Source organism: Dreissena polymorpha, chromosome 6 (genome assembly GCF_020536995.1).
Source record: "Dreissena polymorpha isolate Duluth1 chromosome 6, UMN_Dpol_1.0, whole genome shotgun sequence".
NCBI lineage: Eukaryota > Metazoa > Mollusca > Bivalvia > Myida > Dreissenidae > Dreissena > Dreissena polymorpha.
In genome coordinates this window covers 51,396,873-51,418,348 of record NC_068360.1, presented here as the reverse complement: position 1 = coordinate 51,418,348, position 21,476 = coordinate 51,396,873, and the positions used below count along the sequence as shown (strand labels likewise).

The 21,476-nt window shown below is 36.2% G+C and overlaps 1 protein-coding gene across 1 annotated transcript; it reads right to left on the bottom strand.

Annotated features, from left to right (window-relative positions):
* Positions 1 to 19,409: 19,409 nt before the first annotated feature.
* LOC127836451 (uncharacterized) lies at positions 19,410 to 21,464 on the bottom strand. Its single transcript, XM_052363095.1, has 4 exons — positions 21,293 to 21,464; positions 20,851 to 21,108; positions 20,442 to 20,585; positions 19,410 to 19,847 (listed from the first exon to the last, which is right to left on the bottom strand). The coding sequence occupies exons 1-4, from the start codon at positions 21,402 to 21,404 to the stop codon at positions 19,465 to 19,467; spliced, it is 897 nt and encodes a 298-aa protein (XP_052219055.1). The 5' UTR covers positions 21,405 to 21,464; the 3' UTR covers positions 19,410 to 19,464.
* Positions 21,465 to 21,476: the final 12 nt, after the last annotated feature.

The window sequence follows — 21,476 nt, the reverse complement described above, 5'->3', positions numbered from 1 at the left end:
GTAGACACTTAATCTTATGATGGGTGTTAGTGTATGCTTATCTCTGTGTGTATTGAGTTAATTGAATTTAAAAAGTTCAATGTACCGATTCGCCTCGCTAAAGAATCGTACCATGTTGTATAACGTTAAAACCCATAAATGGTAGTATTACGACCCCTTTTTTGTGTTATATTTTTTTGAGAGTATACGATGTAATAAGCGATATGGTGTAATAAGTGTAATAAGTAGATCGCGGTGGTGTAGTGGATGTAGTGTAGCAGAGCCTAGCGATCGGGAGTTCGTGGGTTCGCTCCCTACTCGGGGAGCGTTCTCATAATCTCCTCCATAGACACCAAGTACTGGTTCTTCCCAGGAAAACGGACTCGATAATGTCCATCTGCCTATAATTCACGAAGGGCGCTTGGCCGTACAAATAGATAGATAAAATAATGTATAAACATGATATTAAACCAATCATCTCACAGTGAGTGGAATGTATACATAAAATTGTTATTTATTAAATTCTCAAAAGATAAGGATTTAGCCAGACTGGGGGCGGGGCTGAAACTCGTTAATTTTGTGTATTGTTAGTGACTTAATTCTTCTTGTTTTCTTATTAAGTATCGTATTCGATCATTCAGTCAGATACATTGCATTTACCGTTCGAATGCGGTTGCCCAAGCTTCAATAATTTATTTATTTGTTTACTACTGCGTCGTTTGCAGTGTAATGTATGCCATTTATAAGCAGTCTGTAACTTGCAATAATTTTCTCTCATATAAATGTCTGGGTATTTCATTTCTCTACATTGTATGCGTATATGCTATACTCTCTCAAATTGGCCAATTGGTCGGTGTATGCTGTTGTTGTTTTTGGCCTGGGGCGAAGCCCTAAGGCCATAGTTATGATACAAATTTCTGAGACAGTCAGAATTGGCTGGCTGCCAAAACAACCACGATTGAATGAATTCCTTAAAGTCCGATTTACCACTTGGCGGTCATTCATGCCCCATCAAAGAAGAGGGACCTATTCAAACAAATAGGTCCCTGCCCAACCCAAACAAAATATTTTTTTCTTTGAAACATGGTTAAAAAAATAAAAATATTTATTTACTTTATTTTTGAAGGACCATCCAAACATCCCACCCAAGCTATTGCTATCAAACTTAAAAAATCTTATTCGTTTGTTTTATGTCTTTACAAATGTTCAATAGATTGTTGAAAATATACCTGAACTATTACCTTGACCTAATTGAATAATTTGAACAATTTCCCCATGATGGCTTATGTTATACTCTCAAGCACTCGAATAGTCGAGTGCGCTGTCCTCTGACCGCTCTTGTTTTCTTTATTTTCCATTCAAGCATACATTGTACATGATTTCTATATTTGAATATTCTAATTTCCTTTTGCCATGTTTTGTTTATATAGTGATCGGACTGTCCGTCTGTCCGTCTTTCCGTCACACTTTGCGTTTAGGTTTCGAAAAATGCTCATAACTTCTATGTCCATTGAAATAAAGCCTTCATATTTGGTATGCATGTGTATATGGACAAGGTCTTTCCATTCGTACAAACATTTTGACCCCTGTGACCTTGACCTTGAACTTAGAGTCTGCGTTTAGGTTTCAAAATCTGCGTTTAGGTTTCGAAAAATGCTCATAACTTCTATGTCCCTTGAGATATAACCTACATATTTGGTATGCATGTTTATATGGACAAGGCCTTTCCATAAGCACAAACATTTCGACCCCTGTGACCTTTACCTTGAACTTAGTGTCCGCGTTTAGGTTTCGAAATCTGCGTTTAGGTTTCGAAAAATGCTATAACTTCTATCGAAGCGTTTATATGGGACATATGTCATCCTATGGTGACAGCTCTTGTTTGACAATTTATTTAAAAAAAGACTCGTGACTAGAGATTGCAATTTTTCTCGTGTTCGAAGGATGATGACATCACTTGTTTGTTAATTTTTAAGAAGAAGAGGGGGTATATTGTTTTGCACATGTCGGTCGATCCGTCGGTCGGTCCGTCCACCAGATGGTTTCCGGATGATAACTCAAGAACGCTTATAGTTAATAGGTTATAGGAAAAAGATGTTCAACGTTGTGAAATAAGCATGAAACTGTGTATATATCCATCAAAAGGTATGCTGAATTCAATAAGTTGTGAGGACACGCGATTGGATAACTTTAAATGCCCTAAAATGAGGCTCCAAAAGGGGGCCCATTTTAATTTTTTTATTTTTAAGTAACATGATAGAAAATAAAAAAATATATTTTGTTTTCATTTACTATTATTTCTTTATCTAAAAATGTGTCAATATTTAATATATAAAACTTAATATATTTTACTAAGAACATAGTAAAATTACAAAAATGAGGCCCTAACAGGGGGAAAATTTTAAAATAATGGTTAACATAGACATTTAATGCTTAAAAATGTCCACTAATTGAGCTTACATAGAATATTTAACTTAATTGATCTTAATAAATGTCCTACAACTTTTTAAATGCAAAACTAAGCAATTCCTCCCCCAAAATAATGAGGCCCCTAATGGGGAACACTAAAGTAATACCTCTCCTGTAATGCAAATAATACAAATAATGTTGAATCTCTGGACCAATAAAAAATCTTAAAATAATTAATCATTTTTGCATTAAATATATATCATAACAAGTATTACATATTAAATCATTAAGGTTAAAGCCATATATGAGGCCCTACATGGGGACATACTAATAATTGTTTCGTGAATATTAGCTTCAATACTGAGTATCAGCTTCAATACTGAGTATGAGTAAAATGAGAACATAATAAAGCCAAACAATACCTAATCTTTTTATTCATAACTATTCATAAACTTCAGTTCATATCAAATGCATGATATATCATATAATAATTATATTTCAATTACAAACAAACTAACTAACAAAAGAACTTGATCAAGTCTAAACAACTTCGGTGTTGAATATATTATCGTAATTCTGTTAGGTTCTTGTAAGATTCGATAGTAGTAATTGTCTCCTAAACAATGATTACTCAATAGTCTGTTCATGTATGGCTATTGCATAATTATACACAACAAAAATAATCAGTAGATCAAAACTCGGAATGAGGCCCTATTCTTGGTTTTTCATGTATACCGGTATTATCTAAACATATCATGAAATGTATTACAGATATTTCAATTAGTTCTATACAGCAGTAATTCGTACTGAAGTCATGTTTTCATATCATATAAAGCTATTTATAATAGGGTGTATACTTAAATGTATCTAATACTTGTGGTATATACTCGTATTATGCAAGTATCTTATTCTCTTACACAAAGGCCTTCACAATGGCACAACTGTGTACAGAGTAAATTTGCCTTAATGCATTTACATCTACCAGAGCAAGTGTGTTTACAGTTGCATTTGATAAGTTCTCTACAACTCTTAGCAGCTTCCGGAAGAGAACTCCAAAATGTGACCCAAGTGTCATTGTTCTTGATCCATCCCAGTCACTAGGATTAGGCAACTCAGGATTCCAATCATGGCTTGACCCCAAACGTGACCTGCTTGATACACAGCCCTATTAACATGCTGGACAAGTGCGCATCTGGTAGGTGGAATGTTTTCAATCTGTATATTTCCTTGAGAAAAGAGATGCTTCCTAGCTTGAATTACAGACGCATGGGATGAGGTTTTGCTGTACAATAAGATAATGTATCGTTCCACAACTTTGAAATCCTCATCTGTCACTGAAAGTAAGGGACTTGACAACCGTTTAAATACTGTCAAAAGATGAGGGAGCGTAATGAATAGCGTGAATGCTGTCTTTTTGCCTATGCCTGCAAATGCAGAGACGGTATCGCATCCTGACAATGCATGAAGAAATAAAAGGCCAAACGAAACATCTTTGCCGAGACAAGTGGCTATCAAATGAGCTGGTATGTACCTGAAATGTTTGGCGTGTCCAAATGCTAGTCACAGTTCACAATTTTCAAACTGACTGATGGTGTAAATCGTTAGCACTAAGACATCTGTGTCAGTTGCATAAAGCATTACCCGCTTGTTGCCTTGTTTATACGCACCCACAGCATGCACAATCATACGAGAATCAGCTTCTTCATAGTTGCAAGGCTGGATATTGCTTATATCTGGTTCCACTGGCTCAGTGCTGGTGTTAGCAACTAAAACATTCTCTCTATCAGTGGTCAGAACAACCTTCCCTTGTGGTGTTTTCAAAAGACTAATTTGTGTTGCCAGAAACGTCTTGTTTTCATCAACCCTTAAGAATGATTACCTAGTTCGCAGGAATCCGAGTCAATCCGTTTACTCTGATTTTATCGCCTGTCCCTCGACTCTGTCTAGTATGTGCTTTGAGGCTGTCGGTTCTGTATGTATACCATACTACAACAATCCTGTCCACTGACATTAGCTGCTTAGATATATAAAAGGTAATACAAGCTTCAATGCATAATCACTGAACGTTAGAACTCAATTGTCTGACATGTTGGGATCCAAGGATTGAACAATGGCAGCACCATCTAGTATGCTAACCTTTACAAAAGGACTCATCTCTGGCGATTCCTCTTCTCTTTCTAGACACTTCAGTAGGTCTAGACACTTCAGATGGGGGCCATGCATGGTTTTCGTGTTCAAAAAAGGTGTCTAAATCACCGTCTCTCACCTAACATGAAATATACATTCTAGAAAATAATTGAATGTCACTGTTCATACTCTTAACTGTTGATGCCTTTACCTCTTTCTTTCTGGACCCAGTTCAAAAAAGGGGAAGCGAGTTTTTCTTTATTGTCTCGTAAAACCATATTGTTGCTTAGACGTTCAACAATCATAGATTCGTACTGAGCGTTTCCAATTGATTATGCTGCCTTGACTGACATGATTACCTCAGGAGAAATAACAACTTTTGTGTCAAGTGTATAGAGGTCTGATGTGTCTTCTTCAAAGGGATTTCCCATATCATCTATTGTTTCGACCAGCTGGCGTACCTGAGTCTGAAACTGTTTTTGTTTAGTTTGCTTCTTCTCATGGTGTTCTTATCATCTGGATTGTCTGTATTATCACTCGCTTCCATAAGAATGCGTGATGTTTCTGGTGCAGACACCATCCATCTTCGAAGTGCATCTGGATTTTCGGTTAGACCAACGAGTCCACCATCACCCTTTACTATAGCATTCTGCTGCTAATGAATGTGGTCGTGAACAAGTGCTGAAAATCTGTGTTTAGTTTTATTTGTGACAAAGTGTCCTCTTGTGAACTCTTCGTGGACATCGATACTTCTTTCTTGAAATGAAATTAAATATTGTGTATGGACAGTCGGCCAACGAGCATAATGAACATGGTCCATTGCAAACATCCATGGCACCATCTTACCCAGGCATTCTACATACATCTTATAATTAGCCTCCCTTTAAGTTTTCATAAACTGATAAAACAGTATTTCAAGCTCCATTGTTTTATTCCATTACGAAAATTGAGTGTGGATATTATCTATCATATCTGACCACTGCTGATAATCTAACTTTTCAGCACTATCTGTGACTATTTCGGTATACTCTTTATAAGCTTTACACTTCAATATATAAAGAGCAGCTACCATCACTTGGTGGGCCCACTGACCACGTGAAGTACTAGCACCTTTCTGTATGCTGTCAGCTCTACCAGCCGTGGCTACTCCAGCTGTGGTTATTGCTGTAATCCAACCACTATCATATAACCGCTCACCAAGGACTATCTCGATGTGAAGTCCACCCATCATTATAACATACGTTCGCTCACCATATTCCTCTGGCCATAACCACTGGATCTGTTTTGCAATAGCATACAGTGGCTGATATATTTTTCTATCAGTGTCATTAATTATGTTAGTGTTAGGATTAAACAATATTCTAATCCTTCACTAAACAAAACAATAGAAAGAAATATTATTACCTGATCAATGGAAAACAGTCAGTGAAGTTTGCAGTGACACATGTTTACAAATGGGGTTTTGGATACTTAGGGAAGTAAACAATATAAGTCTTGTAAAAGGTGAAGTACCAAGTGCAATATCAAATATTGACAAAATAAGGTTTAATATAATGATTTACCTATATATTTTAAATGAAGATAAATAATATATGATACGGGTATTAAATATATTTACTTCCAATGTTATATAAGTTTGTATATGTACTAAAGGTAAAGTACTTATTATCTCCCCTTTCAAGTACGAATTTGGAGGATTATCATGCAATGTATCAATGAATATCCATACAATTTCAACAGTTAACACACCTTTCATTCATAAAATTGCATTATTTTAACATTAAAACACAATACTTGTGACATATAGCAATTTCAGGAAAATCTCTATCTCAGAAATTATTTCCCTTTCAAAATTGGTTTAAAAGTAGGTTCCAGGACAGATAGAGCGTGTCCTCGCGTCTTATTTTATTAAGGGTATATTATAAGCTTCATACAAATTTTGGTGCTTTCTTCAGAAAGTTGAACATCTTTGGTATTTTATGTGCCGTAACTTATTCACTATTAGGCCTAGGATTATAAAACTTCATAGGTACATTGATCATGACTGGAAGATGACCCCTATTGATTTCAGGTCACTAGGTCAAAGGTCAAGGTCACATTGACTCGAAATAGTAAAATGGTTTCCGGATGATAACTCAAGAATGCTTAGGCCTATGATCATGAAACTTCATAGGAACATTGATCATGACTGGCAGATGACCCCTATTGATTTCAGGTCACTAGGTCAAAGGTCAAGGTCACGATGACTCAAAACAGTAAAATAGTTTCAGGATGATAACTCAATAATGCTTACGCTTAGGATCATGAAACTTCATAGGAACATTGATCATGACTGGCAGATGATCCCTATTGAAGTTCTGGTCACTAGGTCAAAGGTCAAGGTCACAGTGACTCGAAACAGTAAAATGGTTTCCAGATGATAACTCAAGAATGCTTAGGCCTAGAATCATTAAACTTCATAGGAACATTGATAATGACTGGCAGATGACCCCTATTAATTTTCAGGTCACTAGGTTAAAGGTCAAGGTCACAGTGACATAAAACATATTCACACAATGGCTGCCACTACAACTGACAGCCCGTATGGGGGGCATGCATGTTTTACAAACAGCCCTTGTTTCTTTATTCCTTTTGTTACATGTCATGTTGTATATATTATGCATATATCTATTAATACATACTAAAAAAGTGTTGTTTGTTCAACATTTGGATGAATGAGTGTGAATTTTGTAAATAAATGGTTCACAAAAAATGGAGGAAAAAAATTTGGGGGGTCCAAAACTGAAAATGTCATTAACAAAAATATTGTACGGTGAATTGTATTTAAACTTTAATGATCAATGCAGAATACCACAATACTTAGAAATATGCGAAGAAAGAAGAGAAAGTCAACATGTCAACACCCTCAATCTTCGCAGAAAGCGTTAACTTTTTCATACAATTTTATTTTCTTTCATTTTAATGAATGCCGTTAGACTCCCGGTATAGCTACGGTACATAAGAAAACCGGCGCTCTGCCGGAATGCCACCGGCATTCACCGGAGCTCCGCCGGGGCATTACCGGCGACGACCGGGTCGAAACCGGGGCGTTGTCGTAGCTCTGCCGGGGTCTGATGCCGGTATAGACACGGTGAGTTCCTGCGGTGTTACGGTATACCGGGGCTCTGCCGGTACGCTGCCGGCTTTCACCGGGGCACTACCGGCGACAACCGGGGCTATGCCGGGACGCTGCCGGCTTTCACCGGGGCACTACCGGCGACAACCGGGGCTTGACAGGGATAAACCGTAGCCAGTCCGGGTTGACCGGGACTCTTCCGGGCTGTTGACCGGCTTCAACCGGGCAGCACCTGGAAATAGTGACTGCGTAAAAAAATGTCTACGCCATAATCATCCCGGTCCTCGCCGGTCGACCGGCGTTAGCAAACCGGGATGGACCGGGGCTCTACCGGCAAAAGTGAGACTTGCGCTTAATTAGATGTTCTTTTGTATACACATTACAAAGGAAGTATGAGTGTTTTCCTGATCTGTTAATTATGTAATAGAAAACTATTTTAGGCTATTGAAAGATATTTATTTGACGTCAACAATAACAGTTTTTTTGCGGCCATGTTGTTGTTGTATATCTTCACCGCCTATGTAGACGAACCTCTACCAGATCTGTAGAGTTGAACGAAAGATTATCGTTCCCACAACCAGTATCGTGTTTTCCTCCACCGTCTATGTACACTGTAGTATATACACAACTATTGTCTTTTCTTGCAGTCTCTGAGCTTCTGCACTCAACCGCTAGGGTCAATCCGTATAAATTCGGACAAAGGGAGAAATTCGGACAAAACATCCTAAATGCAATTTACGTCACACTTAACCTAGCCCCAGGCCTTCAGCGCCTACAGCGCTTTGATTTAAGTTGTTATTGTTAGCCTACGTTGTCTTTTGTTATAACGTTTTGTGTACGTGTTCGTGAGTTCGCGAGCAAATAACTTTATATTTTCGATTAAGGACACTTTGTCAAAATATAAAAATGTTAATAATGTTAGTTTTATACGCATATAACAAATCGATACTATTTTGAACGATCAAATTGATGCTAAAGTAAAGGACTGCCTAGTGAATTACAAAGTGTATCACTGAGCAGTTCATTTGATAAAGTATTTGGCTTTAAGATATTTCCTTTTTTGACTAGATGACTGGACCGTATCCGGAGTCGCTAGCCTGGTACCCAGCTTGTACTTTGAAATTGCGACATGCACAAACAAAAATAATATCGGACGAGATGGTTTATTTGCTGTAAGGGATTTCGACAAACATGCGTTCAAATTGCACGAGAAATATCAAAGGCTTATTAAAGCTAATATACGTTAAATGCAATCAAAGTAGCTTATGTCAATGTGCGACCGGCTAATGCTTACAATTTGGGGACCGGAAGTGAAGTGTTTGCTGGACATGAACATGCAGTTGGGCTTTCAGATTGATTACAGTTTCGACATATATATATATTTGTTTTTGCATAAATAATGTCTGCTCAACTGTGAAAGACAGTATCAATGGAACAAAATGATATAAACAGAGAATACTATGTTAGTGTGATTGTGTACTTAAATTTATCCCACGAGTGAAGAAAGGTTTACATGGCGAGGCTTGCCGAGCCTTGTAAGCCTTTCTGAGACGAGTTGGATAAATTTAAGTACACAATCACACTAACATAGTATTCTATTTATCCTACAAAATATTTTTTTTTAATGTTACGAATCTATAAGAAAAAATAATGTAACAAAAATCGGGGCTGTACCTTTAAGTTTCCTATTTTTACTTGCGTATTAATATACAAACATGTCGATCTTCTTGCGCATGAACGCGAAATAGTTCGAAAGTTAAACGTACGATTGCTAAAAAATAAAGTGATTAAACATAATATACATCGGTTCAAATTTATTGCAATACACATTTTTATTATTAAATATAAAGTATTAAATGAGAATTAACAAATAATTTTCCGTCAAAAAAGGTGAAGGTCGCATTTGCAATCATAAATGAATCATGTACAGCACATGTGGCAGTGTTACTACACAACGAATGGAACTGGAACAAAAAAATTAACAAATATCACGCGAATTACACAGAGCGTTGGATTTACTTGGTGTAGAAGTTGAAATTGTTCACATTGAAGACTGCCCCATAAAAGTGAGAGTGTGTCTGAAGGAGATTCATCGAAGATGAGACGGACACGTGATTCTGTTCCGGGTGGGTGGGGAAAGAATGAACAGCAATATTCGGAATATTGACGGGCATGGGTTCGGGTGTTGGTTTCTTGAAAGACGTGAGAGATGGTGCTGCATCGCGATCATCGTGCTTTTCAATCCTTGATGGTGATGGTGGGGAAGTTACAGTTGCAGTGACTGGATACCGTCGTTTCCCAGACAGGATGTGTGATCCGGCCTTATGTGTGGATTCAGAAATCGCACTGTAATTCAATACAGATTGGATATTTTTGTGGCCTGTGAAATGCATAATGTCAGTAGGTGCGACGTTTTCGTCCCTGAGCATTTGGACCATTTGCTTGCGCACAGAGTGGTTAGTCAGGCGCTGTCGGTCCAGCCCGCACTGCTCAGCCATCCTTTGAACCATGTGTCCAAGTTTATTGTGGTCGACCCGCTGCATAATAAACCACTGGTCATCTGTTCCTGTCAAAGCCCGGGTCCTAGGCGCAATGTAGAAGGGACTTTCTGGTTGACAATATCCACTGGGTCGCTTAGAGGCAAACAACTTGTAGGCTGCGATGGGGCATCTTTCGTCTTGTGTGGCATACATCCTAGGTGGCACTTTCCTGATGTTTGAAATGTCACCCCCTGTCCTTGTTTTGGTCTGGCGCTCTTTCAGTTCAAGGAACTCCGTGCCATCTGCTGCCGTTCTGAGGTTAACGTCTTCCCAGCTAAAAAGAAGAGATGAATATTGGAAACCTTGAAAAGTGAGACAATTTAGTTTTTTTAAGAAATAAAAACAAATATTAGTTGAATATCGCCTCATTGGTGCAAAAAAGTACCATGTGCCACTGAAATGGCAGATGGTACCTTTTTGCACCTATGGGGCAAATTATCATTTGGAAAATTCTTGTTAAAATAATAAATTAAAAAACGTTGTGCTCTACCGTGTGCAATAAAAAAAAGTACTTTGCCGACTTATTTGGTGTATTATTCTTTACTATTTGTTTAGAATAATATCTCAATGTTGCTTTAATGTTTTTTTATTTCAGGCAATATAGAAAACTCAAAGGAAATGGCTAAACGATTATAAATCACTCAAACCAGAGATTATACTGCTCCGTGGTTCCCCGAAGGCCAAAGTGGACACAGTTGTTATACCACATGGTATTAAGCAAGGCACTGGGAGTCTGACAACCAAGAATCTGTTTCTGGTATAAAGCCTCAATCTCGTCGTCAGTCAACGGAAAAGCATCTTTTGGTTTGTTACCTTTGCCTTGTCTCTTTATACTCTTGGACCTTATTGCGAAGGCATCCCTTGATAGACTGAACTCGGGGCCATTGTTCGACATGATCAGATATGGATATTTGTGGTGTTTTAGTTCCCTATCTATGCTTGACATGATGTTTCTAATACTAGAGGGTTCGTAATCTGTACCCGACTTAGTCTTGCATGAAAAAATGAAATTTGCAACATATTCATCTAAAATATCAACATCAAGTACATGCAGTTCTCTGCTCTCGCCTTTTAATTTCAGGAATCGTTTACATTTTTCAACATCATTTTTTTGTTTTTTTTTTCAATGTTGCTTTGTTTTCTTGTTCTAAAATACGTTTTTTAACTGTGCGAATGTCAATGTCCTCAAATTCTTCATTTAGTTCAGGAATCTGAATGCTGGCTACTTCACTGGAAGATAAGTTTTCAAATGTATCGTCCAGAACCCTTGCATCGAATCCGTACAATTTAATAAAATCTTCAAATGATACCTCTTGAACAATTTGATCTGCACTTTGTGATTCTACCGTTCCGTTTTCTTCATTTTTCACGTTCGCTGTTTTGTTTGTAGTTTTAAGTGAGTCATCTTCCATGTCATTTTCCATAATATCATCCCATAATATGTTAAATGTTATATTATCAATATCATCTGACATTTTTATTCTTCTGTATAGAATTTTCACTTGTTCAATATTTATTTGAAGCAGACGACAGTACTACAGTGTGTAATAGTGATTTATTTATTAATTAATTTTATTCTTATGATTATTGTCATTGATAACAATTTAATAAAATAAAAACAAAATCTACATTTTTCTCTTTTTTATTTGGTCAATATAATGGCAATTAAATATGAAACATTTTAACCAGTTAAATCGTATACAAGTCTTAACTGCATTTGACCTTCAACCAGGGGTGAAAGGCCAAAAAAGTAGTCCCTATGTACATGTTCTAAAAATATCTGTGGGATAAACCTGATCTAAAAATATCCGTGGAGAAAATCTTTTCTGTATGAGTCCTATTATGTTCTATAAAATCATTTAGCTGTAGGATAAATACAAGTTTTAAACGAGTATGACCAATGTGGTATGTTTTATTCAGTTGGTTAGACTTCAATATTTAATAATCCCCTTTAAAGGCGTGTTTCTTCGAAAATGTTAATATAATATACTAATAATTAGGTCCGCCAAAGTAACTAATTATAATATTTGAACGCTTCTTAAATCATTTATATCAATCCTAATTGCTGTGAAAGTCTTAAAGATAGATTGCTATGTGTAAAAAACAATGAATGTTTATATAATTCAATATTTATGACATAAAATGTGCAGTCATTATACAGTAAAAAACTTTTGGAATCAAATCATTTCGCATAGAGTTTAAGACACAGGAAATTTGGATACGATTTCCAACAGTGTTATCCTGCTAGTCCTACAGAGTGTGGTATTTCGTTATCATGTTGCAGAGTTGAAGATATATCGTTAACACACAAATCAATTCCTGTTGCTACAAACGAGAAGAATATAACTAAGCCGCAATCTCTATTTGCCAAAACGTTATTAGCTCTTAATATGATGAGCTAATGTATTTTTCGAGATGAACATAACCACACATAAAAAAGGCTTAAAAAAACACAAACATCCCTTCAACAATATCTATTCTTTTCAGACAGGTATTTTTATAATTAAATATAAATGAGTGTTAACAAAGAAATGCCATAAGTATTTAAGTATCTTAGATTTCCAATGACAATTGGTTTGTGTATTGCCCACACGCAATATTGCACAATATTTGCATTTTATACCCATGGACTCCTCGTTTCTTTATACAACTACTGTGGAATAAAACATGAATGAACTATTATTATGTGCAACCAAAATGTATGTATGCGCCCAAAACGTACACCTTTTTGAATGTCTACTGCTGTAAACGCTTTCTATAATGTAAGGGAAGTTATTCAGAACTGGGTCTCATTTAAAGGAAGTCCTGACTTTTCTCCCTTTCATTTGTTGGGGAGGCCGAAAGTTGTCCTGCATGGGTTTGCCGTCTGAATCAATGGGACTCCGAAGAGCGTTCAGCTATAAGGCAGATTAAAGTGTGTAATTTCTACATAAAACAAAGCAAATTGAACGAATCGCTTAAATGTTGCGAAACCAACGCACATGCGTCTGCTGATACCATTTGTTAATTATACAGCAATGTGCCGTACAAGTTGCAGATAACAGCTGTTATTGTTTCTTTATCTTGTGGTGCTTAGATATTATATTAGAAACGCAATGTTGAATGTTCAGTACATGGGAGTTTATTTAAAGAAAACTGACTACCCCAGTCAGATTTTATAATAATATGTATACACGTGTAAATGGATCAAAACATTAGATGACAGTTTGCGATATACTATGGAACTGGATACCGTATTTGAAAGCGATCTTTAAGCCATATTTGTGCACTGAGCTCAAATCCTTCAAGAAATGTGTTTGTCAGAAACACTATGTCCCCTTCTGCGCCGCTTTGATTTAGTTTTTTTTATCTTTGACCTTGAAGGATGACCTTGACCTTTTACCACTCAAAATGTGCAGCTCTATGAGATACACATGCATGCCAAATATGAAGTTGCTATCTTCAATATAGCAAAAGTTATTGCAAAATGTTAAAGTTGGCGCAAACAAACCAACAGACAGACAGGGCAAAAACAATATGTCCCCCACTATAGTGTAAATTTTATTTACACTTAAATGTATCATGCATATTGCTGGGCCAAGTGTGAGGTTGAGCGCTCTAAAACCGGTTTAAACCCCTAATGCTTTGCATTGTCCGTTCCAAGACGGTCACCCCAGCTTTAGTCATTTATGTGTTATGTATGTTGTTTTGTATTGTGCTGTTTTGGCAATTGGTCACTTGCCTTGCCACAAATAAAGGACCAACTAACTGTATATAATGAGAATTCAATATAGCAGCTGGAGTTTCACTTCTTTATATTAATACTTTAATATTATCTGGAGTATATAATAAGTAGGTTGATCGCAATAAAGATCAGCGCAGTGCATAAAAACCATAAATACTTATTCTAAAAAATAAACAGTTATTTCTCCTGGTAGGTATCAAGATGAAACTTCACAAAACGCACAAAAGCACAATGGTGTACCTTAAATACTTTTTTCTTTTACTTTAAAAACCATTTTAAGTTTTTACCGTAAGGTTGAGGTCAAGAATATATATGACATTGGCAGTCGCGTTAGTTTTCTAACACCCAAACAGTGAATTCAGTACGAAGTCCTGTCTTTGAATAAGTATTTATTTGTAAAGTTTGATTAAGAATAGTCAGATATTTTTGTTTTTGTTGAAAGCCAATGCTTGAAGTGTACACTGAAAAACTTACATGAATGTCGATCATATTCGATTATTGAGCCCATGGTCATTGCTATTGTTGCTTTTGGAGAAGTCAACGTTATATGTCCGCACATGTGTTTACAGTATACATGTGTGTCTTAGTAAAGGAATAATGTAACGTGAATAACAAACCGGGGAAGATTTTTTTGCATATTAATTAGTGTATGACGTGCCGACCGATGGTTTGCGTTTTATTTGATAGTAAATACTCGACGCAGTTTATTCGGCTAAATATAAGAATAACTATTACTGTACTTGAATGCTTGCCACTTAACACTTGTTAATTTGCTTGAAACAAAAACAACACACTTTATGATATTAATTTCCCTATAAATAGTTGACATTGCACATTGACGTCGTTTCTTTTAGATATAATTTTCAAATGCGCCCTTTACCAGCATACAACTAGAATACTTAAACAGGTGCAGTCTATTATCACATTAAAGTCGTTGCGATGTAAGTGGTAACAAATCAACTACACTTCAAAGGCAACCATCGTCATGGCCAATTAGAGAAATGATTTTGTAAAATGAAATATGTGAGACGCTGTAATATGCAAATCAAATACAAAATATTTAAATAGGGGTTATTGAAGCACATACGGCGACAGCCAATTATGTTATCTTTGTAAATCAAATATGAATGGATGTTCCCACGTTTAAATGCAATTCAGGCACACCAAATGGTCCGCGAATAAGGTGTCTGTTTGTGCTTCGTTTTGAATTCGAAAAAAAACGACGCGAAAATCAAGACATAGTCGTAATCTATTTTTCGTTTTACTATTAAAAGCACGAACATCAATGTTTGACAATTAAAATGAAGTTTGTATTCCCGTTTACCGTGTATGCGTAAATAAACGGTGAACGAAAAACGAATGGCGCTACGGTTTAGGGAAATAACTTGTGCATGGGTTTCTCCTTTCTTAGATACGAAAATACCACTGAAAATATGTCAGCTGGGCATAGTTAAAGTAAAGTAATTGACTTCCTTAACTATCGTGTAGAAACGTATGTTCGTAGGGGAGGGACGGTACATCAGTGTTCGTGTATTATTTTTTTTTTTTGAGCTTGAAAGATCTAAACGAGCTCACGCTTTCATTCCGGAGCTAATGTTTAAACAAGGTTGCTTCAAATGTCATATTATGGCGTCAACATTGTACAAATCTTCAACGATAATTAAGTTGAGTTTAGGGGACTTGTCTACAGATTAGCAAAATTATAATTAAAATGACATACGCTCAAAGAAGAATCTTTTTCAAACAGGTGAACATTAATGTTTAAATATGTGATTGTTTATTCTTATTCATTTATACAAATCGTAAAAAATAGCGGTTGTAACGCTTTCTCTTAATAAATAAACAAACATGCGTATTACCTACATAAAACGTACACTATCCTCCAGATTTGAATGCCTGCGTGGCAGCTGGCTAGCTTTTGCTTCTAAATGGCCCGTGTTAGAACTCAATTCAAGTATATTTTTAATTGTATGTTGTTTCCTTATTGCAATAATTATTTGAAACTATTTAATGAAAGTTTTATTTACTTAGTGCAATCTGTTGACAAGTCCCTTAATTGCCACAAACTATACCGGTATAAAACGTGCTGTACGGAAATAAGCGACCACCAGAAGGTAGAGTGTTGCTATGTTTGCAAAACATATATGCATAAAACATACATCTTAATAATACAAACGAATCAGATGTGTAGCGACACACACACACACACACACACACACACACACACACACACACACACACACACACACACACACACACACACACACACACACACACACACACACACACACACACACACACACACCACACACACACACACACACACACACACACACACACACACACACACACACACACACACACACACACACACACACACACACACACACACACACACACACACCACACACACACACACACACACACACACACACACACACACACACACACACACACACACACACACACACACACATACATACATACATACATACATACATACATACATACATACATACATACATACATACATACATATAGGATCTGGCACGAGTTGACATATCATACCATATTTTACACATACATACATACATGCATGCATGCATGCATGCATGCCTGCATGCATGCATGCATACATACATACATACATACATACATACATACATACATACATACATACATACATACATACATACATACATACATACATACATACATACATACATACATACATACATACATACATACATACATACATACATACATACATACATACATACATACATACATACATACATACATACATACATACATACATACATACATACATACATACATACATACATACATACATACATACATACATACATACATACATACATACATACATACATACATACATACATACATACATACATACATACATACATACATACATACATACATACGTACACAAATAAATAAATAAATAATAAAAAATAAAAATAAAAACCGTGATATTTAAGTCAATTCAAGCTTTTACCCTATAGCGGTGTAGGTTTTTACTTTAGGTGCTTAATGCAAACAAGTATTGTAGAGGACGACTTTACCATGTTACTGACTAAATATTTAACCAGTGAACACTATAGGGGTAATACACGTTTTCGAGGGCATGATCATCTGCGGGCGCTCTCAAAATCCTGATTTCGAGAGCGCCCGCAGGTGATAATGTCCGAAAAATGTGTATTTTCGCTATAATTGCATAAACAAATCACACATACCAAAATAAATAAAAATAAAATTGAAAACAATAAGTCCTGTCCATTCGACATCGACAAAATAATTCGATTATTTCATATGACGTAATACAGTTCAAGGTTGTTTTTTACACATGCCTCACTCGTTCATCATCAGAAATGACGAGGCTTTACCTTCGGATAGGCAGGTATCGATTTACAATGTGTTTAAAAAGTGGATTAATGCAAATTTAAAATGCAGCCGCGCAAAGTAAGAAATGATGAAATATTTTGGAATTTACTGGTCGTGACGGATAAATATAACGTCAGAGTAAGTCATTGTTTTCAGTAGATGTTTCTTTTGTACAGGTCTATCTTATTTCATTCCAACTTAATTTTCTAAAAATTAATACTGCCAACATATTGTCACTGAAGTATTTAAAGCATACAGCAGGAACATTGAAGGTACATTAACACTTACTTAAACAGCATAGTCCTTTGAAAGTGTTGAGTAAATAACCTTAACTTCATTGACGTTCAACTTGCCAATAAAATAAAGCTGTTGTCAAGAGAGTGCAGATAGTATAATTTGCAAAGTGGATTGAAATATTAATTGTCTTTATCCCTGCATGCATGAGGAAACTTGTGTTAATTTAATTCAGTTCCCCATTTATGCTTGGAAAGTCGTCGAAGGCTGAAGTTAATAACCACGGTGCCTATACCACGTGACTTCCGGATCTGAGTTGGGAGAATAAAGCGCGACCTAGTGAACATTTTTAAGGATCTCTTTTTAAATATTTCCCCATTTTTAATGGGATAAAGTGGAGAGCCCGCTCATTCGTAAGAGTTTTCTATAGGTATCATGATCTTTTGAAACAAATAAGTATTTTTTGTGTAAAGTGCAACCGCGCGTTTGAACGGTTAGAAAAATGTCGGATCAGTGTGGGGACTTCATATCACAAATGCGCGGTTGCACTTTACTGAAAAAAATACTTATTTGTTTAAAAAGATCATGATACCTATAGATAACTTCAACGAATGAACGGGCTCTCCCCTTTATTCCAATAAAAATGGTGAAATATTTATTTTTTTAAAAAGAGATCCTTAAAAATGATAACTGGGTCGCGCTTTATTATCCCAACAGAGATCCGGAAGTCACGTGGCATAGGCACCGTGTGAACGTAGGCACTGAAGCGGTCAGTCGATGTCTGTTACAATATGGATATTACTTTTTTTAGTTATTACAACCCTATTCCAGTGTGATGTGAATATATCTGTTCTAGGAGGCGATCGGAAACAAATCTATCTCTCATATAGCGACAGACAAAACGAATTATGCCAAGATTCAGAGACTTTATAAAATTATTTAGCCTACAGTGGAAATTTGACAGGAAATCTTAGTTCGCATTAAGCTTGACATTATTATAATAATAATGATGATAATAATAATAATAATAATAATAATAATAATAATAATAATTAATCACATTAATCACATTACAAACGATAAAGCGATAAGACCTTTAATACGGATGGTGCCAAATGGATGTATTTTTATTTATATTCTAGAAAATATGTCATTTACACTAATCAAATAACGACAATGCAATGAAGTTCCTAGTATGTGTAACTAGCGATGTAAAGAAGCACAAAGGCGCACGGAAGTTGCAGTATGTTGGTAACGAATAGTACAATGCCAAAAAGCATGTGTCATATACCGACATGTAATTCAGCAACTTGAATGGACTTGCGGACATTCCCTTCCATATGAAAGTATGGATTATTCCAGCGTTTGAGTAAACGGGATTTTCGTGACCTTAAGTACAGCTGTTTTTCACCATCACTCTTAGTTGTCGTATCATCGAGTCCACTAATATTTTATGTTATTTTGAATTTTTTGTTTTTTTGTGACAATTGTTGTGCAACATTGTGCAAAAGTATTTTGACAACAACAGTCTGAGTATCAAATGCATGTGCACATTTAATCTTAATTTACCATACCCTGCATTCAGTTGTGAAAGTTGTTAAGTAAGTATTTTAATAGTTCTATGTAACAGTGTTGTGCTCTTAAGGCATATAAATTTATTTTTGAATTTATTGAGATCACACACAAACAGAATGGATTGTTTAAGTTTTTTTACAACAACTTAATCCACTAAGACTTCGTGAATGCAAATATACTGAATGATAAATAGGCCTACAGCTGTAGCATTGCATTCTTTGGAATGTGAGAGACCGTCGTTACGCACAGCTATACGGGAAGAACAATATTACGATAAATAAAAGCAACCAAAACAAAGAAATGGCCATCGATTTATTAAATCAGGATAGTTCTGATAAACATAGTGACTTCCGTCATGTAAATTGCTTGTATGCGGAATTGCGCGCAGAGTAAAATCTGCAGCAGACAACAATCATAATCCAGAGCATAATGACGCAAGCAAGTCCGGCAAGCCCGAGCAAAATTAGCATTAGGTTCGTCGTGATACCATGGCAATCGATTTCGTCGGACCCGTCGTAACACTGATCACGGTCATCGCAGACGCCATTTTTGTTGATGCATTGTCCATTCATGCACGTCAACATGTCGAAGCATGTGAGGTTGTGCATCTTGCAGTTGCTCTCGTCTGATTTGTCTTGGCATACGGCTTTTCCGTCGCAGATGAGATTTTTGTCCACGCATTCGCCGCTCGTTTTGCACTTGAACTGGCCCGAGCAGTCCGCACGGTGGAAAAATTCTGATACAATTAGACATATTTGGGTTTGATAAGTGATGATTTTGATTTTGTAGATAAAACAAATTTATGCTATTTAAACAAAAAACCAGAGCATACATTACTGTAGCGTGTCCTGTAAAACATGTAAAATCAAGAAAACGTTGTTTGATACCATATCAAATGTGCTCAATATAAATGACTTAAAAAGACCCAGTCTTACGTGCAAATTATGCGGAATATTTACCAATTTTGATCAAAAAAAATATTGTTATCAACTCATATAATAACTTCTCAGAATGATTTATTAAGCTGTAACACGGGAGATCACTTAAACAAGACGTTGTTAAACATGTCTCTCGATAATCATTCAATTCTGATATTGGTTAACGATGACCATGCACATTCCGAAGAGTTCCATGCTACAGCTGTTTGCTGTGTTTCAACCGTTACGACAAAATTTAGTGTTTTAGGCAACGCAATACGAAAACTTGAATGTTAGGGTTTCAATCAAAGCTATTTAACATGCACTTTTCTGTCTTTGTGTCTTAATAGAAAATAAAAGCTTTTAATTTATCAGGAGATATGCGCGCACATCGGTGATTTTCTAATACGTACCATTTTTCACAGACGTCAAGACCAGTTCCAACTCTCCGTGTGTAGTCCGGTCGCGTGTCGTCTGCAGACGAACCGTGATGGCGTTACCGGACGACGTGAAAACAGTTTTGGCGGGAAGTTTGCAGCCGCAGATGCCCCCTTTGTCTAAAATGTATTTTTTCGTTTGCTATTCATATGCAACAAGGCTTAACAAAACGTAGTTTATTAAAACATAGTGATAGAATAACCGCGCCAATAGAATGCTACCTTAGCAGATGTTACGTCTTTCATGCACAATGGATAGTCTCTGAACAAATAGTATTAAGAAATAATACCAAACTTAGATAAATATCAAATCCATCTCAATACATATATATTCAACCTGCCAAAACACATATCAAAGACAAATATTTTTTTAAATATACCCGACCTGATAACATCTTCGAAATGTCCGACGAATTCCCGTCAAATATATCCAGTCTGTTGAGATAGCATGCAGCGGACGACAAATTTGAAATCTCCGTCCCGAGTTTGAAGAGAGTGGCGACCAAAAGACAGTCGTCTGCGGTTACTATGGTAACGGAGCAGTTCTGGCATTTCGGTATGATCTTGTGCTGATGGCTTGAAACGGAAATAACCATAGACCCGTTTAACGATTTCGTCTGCGAGCAGTGTTTCGTGATGTCAACTTAAATGAATATTGACGAGGGTGAGTTAAGTATCATTTCCTTATTACAATAATGATGATGATGATATAAAAACAATATATGCAGCATGAACAAGAATATTAAAAATCAATTAAATGTAAGTATATAAATTCGCGAAATACAGTGTACATGCATATATATATATATTCTTTTTAATCCACTTACAGCCTTCAAGAATCGCTAGGCATGTCGGATCATCCTGGGAAAATACTCGTCCACTCTGCAGACACATGCTCAAAGTAAATATCAAAATAAGCGACCAAACAGAAAGCTCCATTAAAATAATATGTTTTAACAATATATAAAATCCTAGGTCTAAATGGTTCTCAGCACACGCCTGAACTGGCAA

Bases quoted from the DNA above. Each gene is read 5' to 3' on its own strand.
- LOC127836451 (XM_052363095.1), bottom strand. From the start codon at position 21,404: ATGGAGCTTTCTGTTTGGTCGCTTATTTTGATATTTACTTTGAGCATG. The intron at 20,586-20,850 runs GTCGGGTATATT...AATACATTTTAG, and splicing joins CATTTCGAAGATGTTATCAG to ACAAAGGGGGCATCTGCGGC. The intron at 19,848-20,441 runs GTACGTATTAGA...TAATTGTATCAG, and splicing joins CTTGACGTCTGTGAAAAATG to AATTTTTCCACCGTGCGGAC.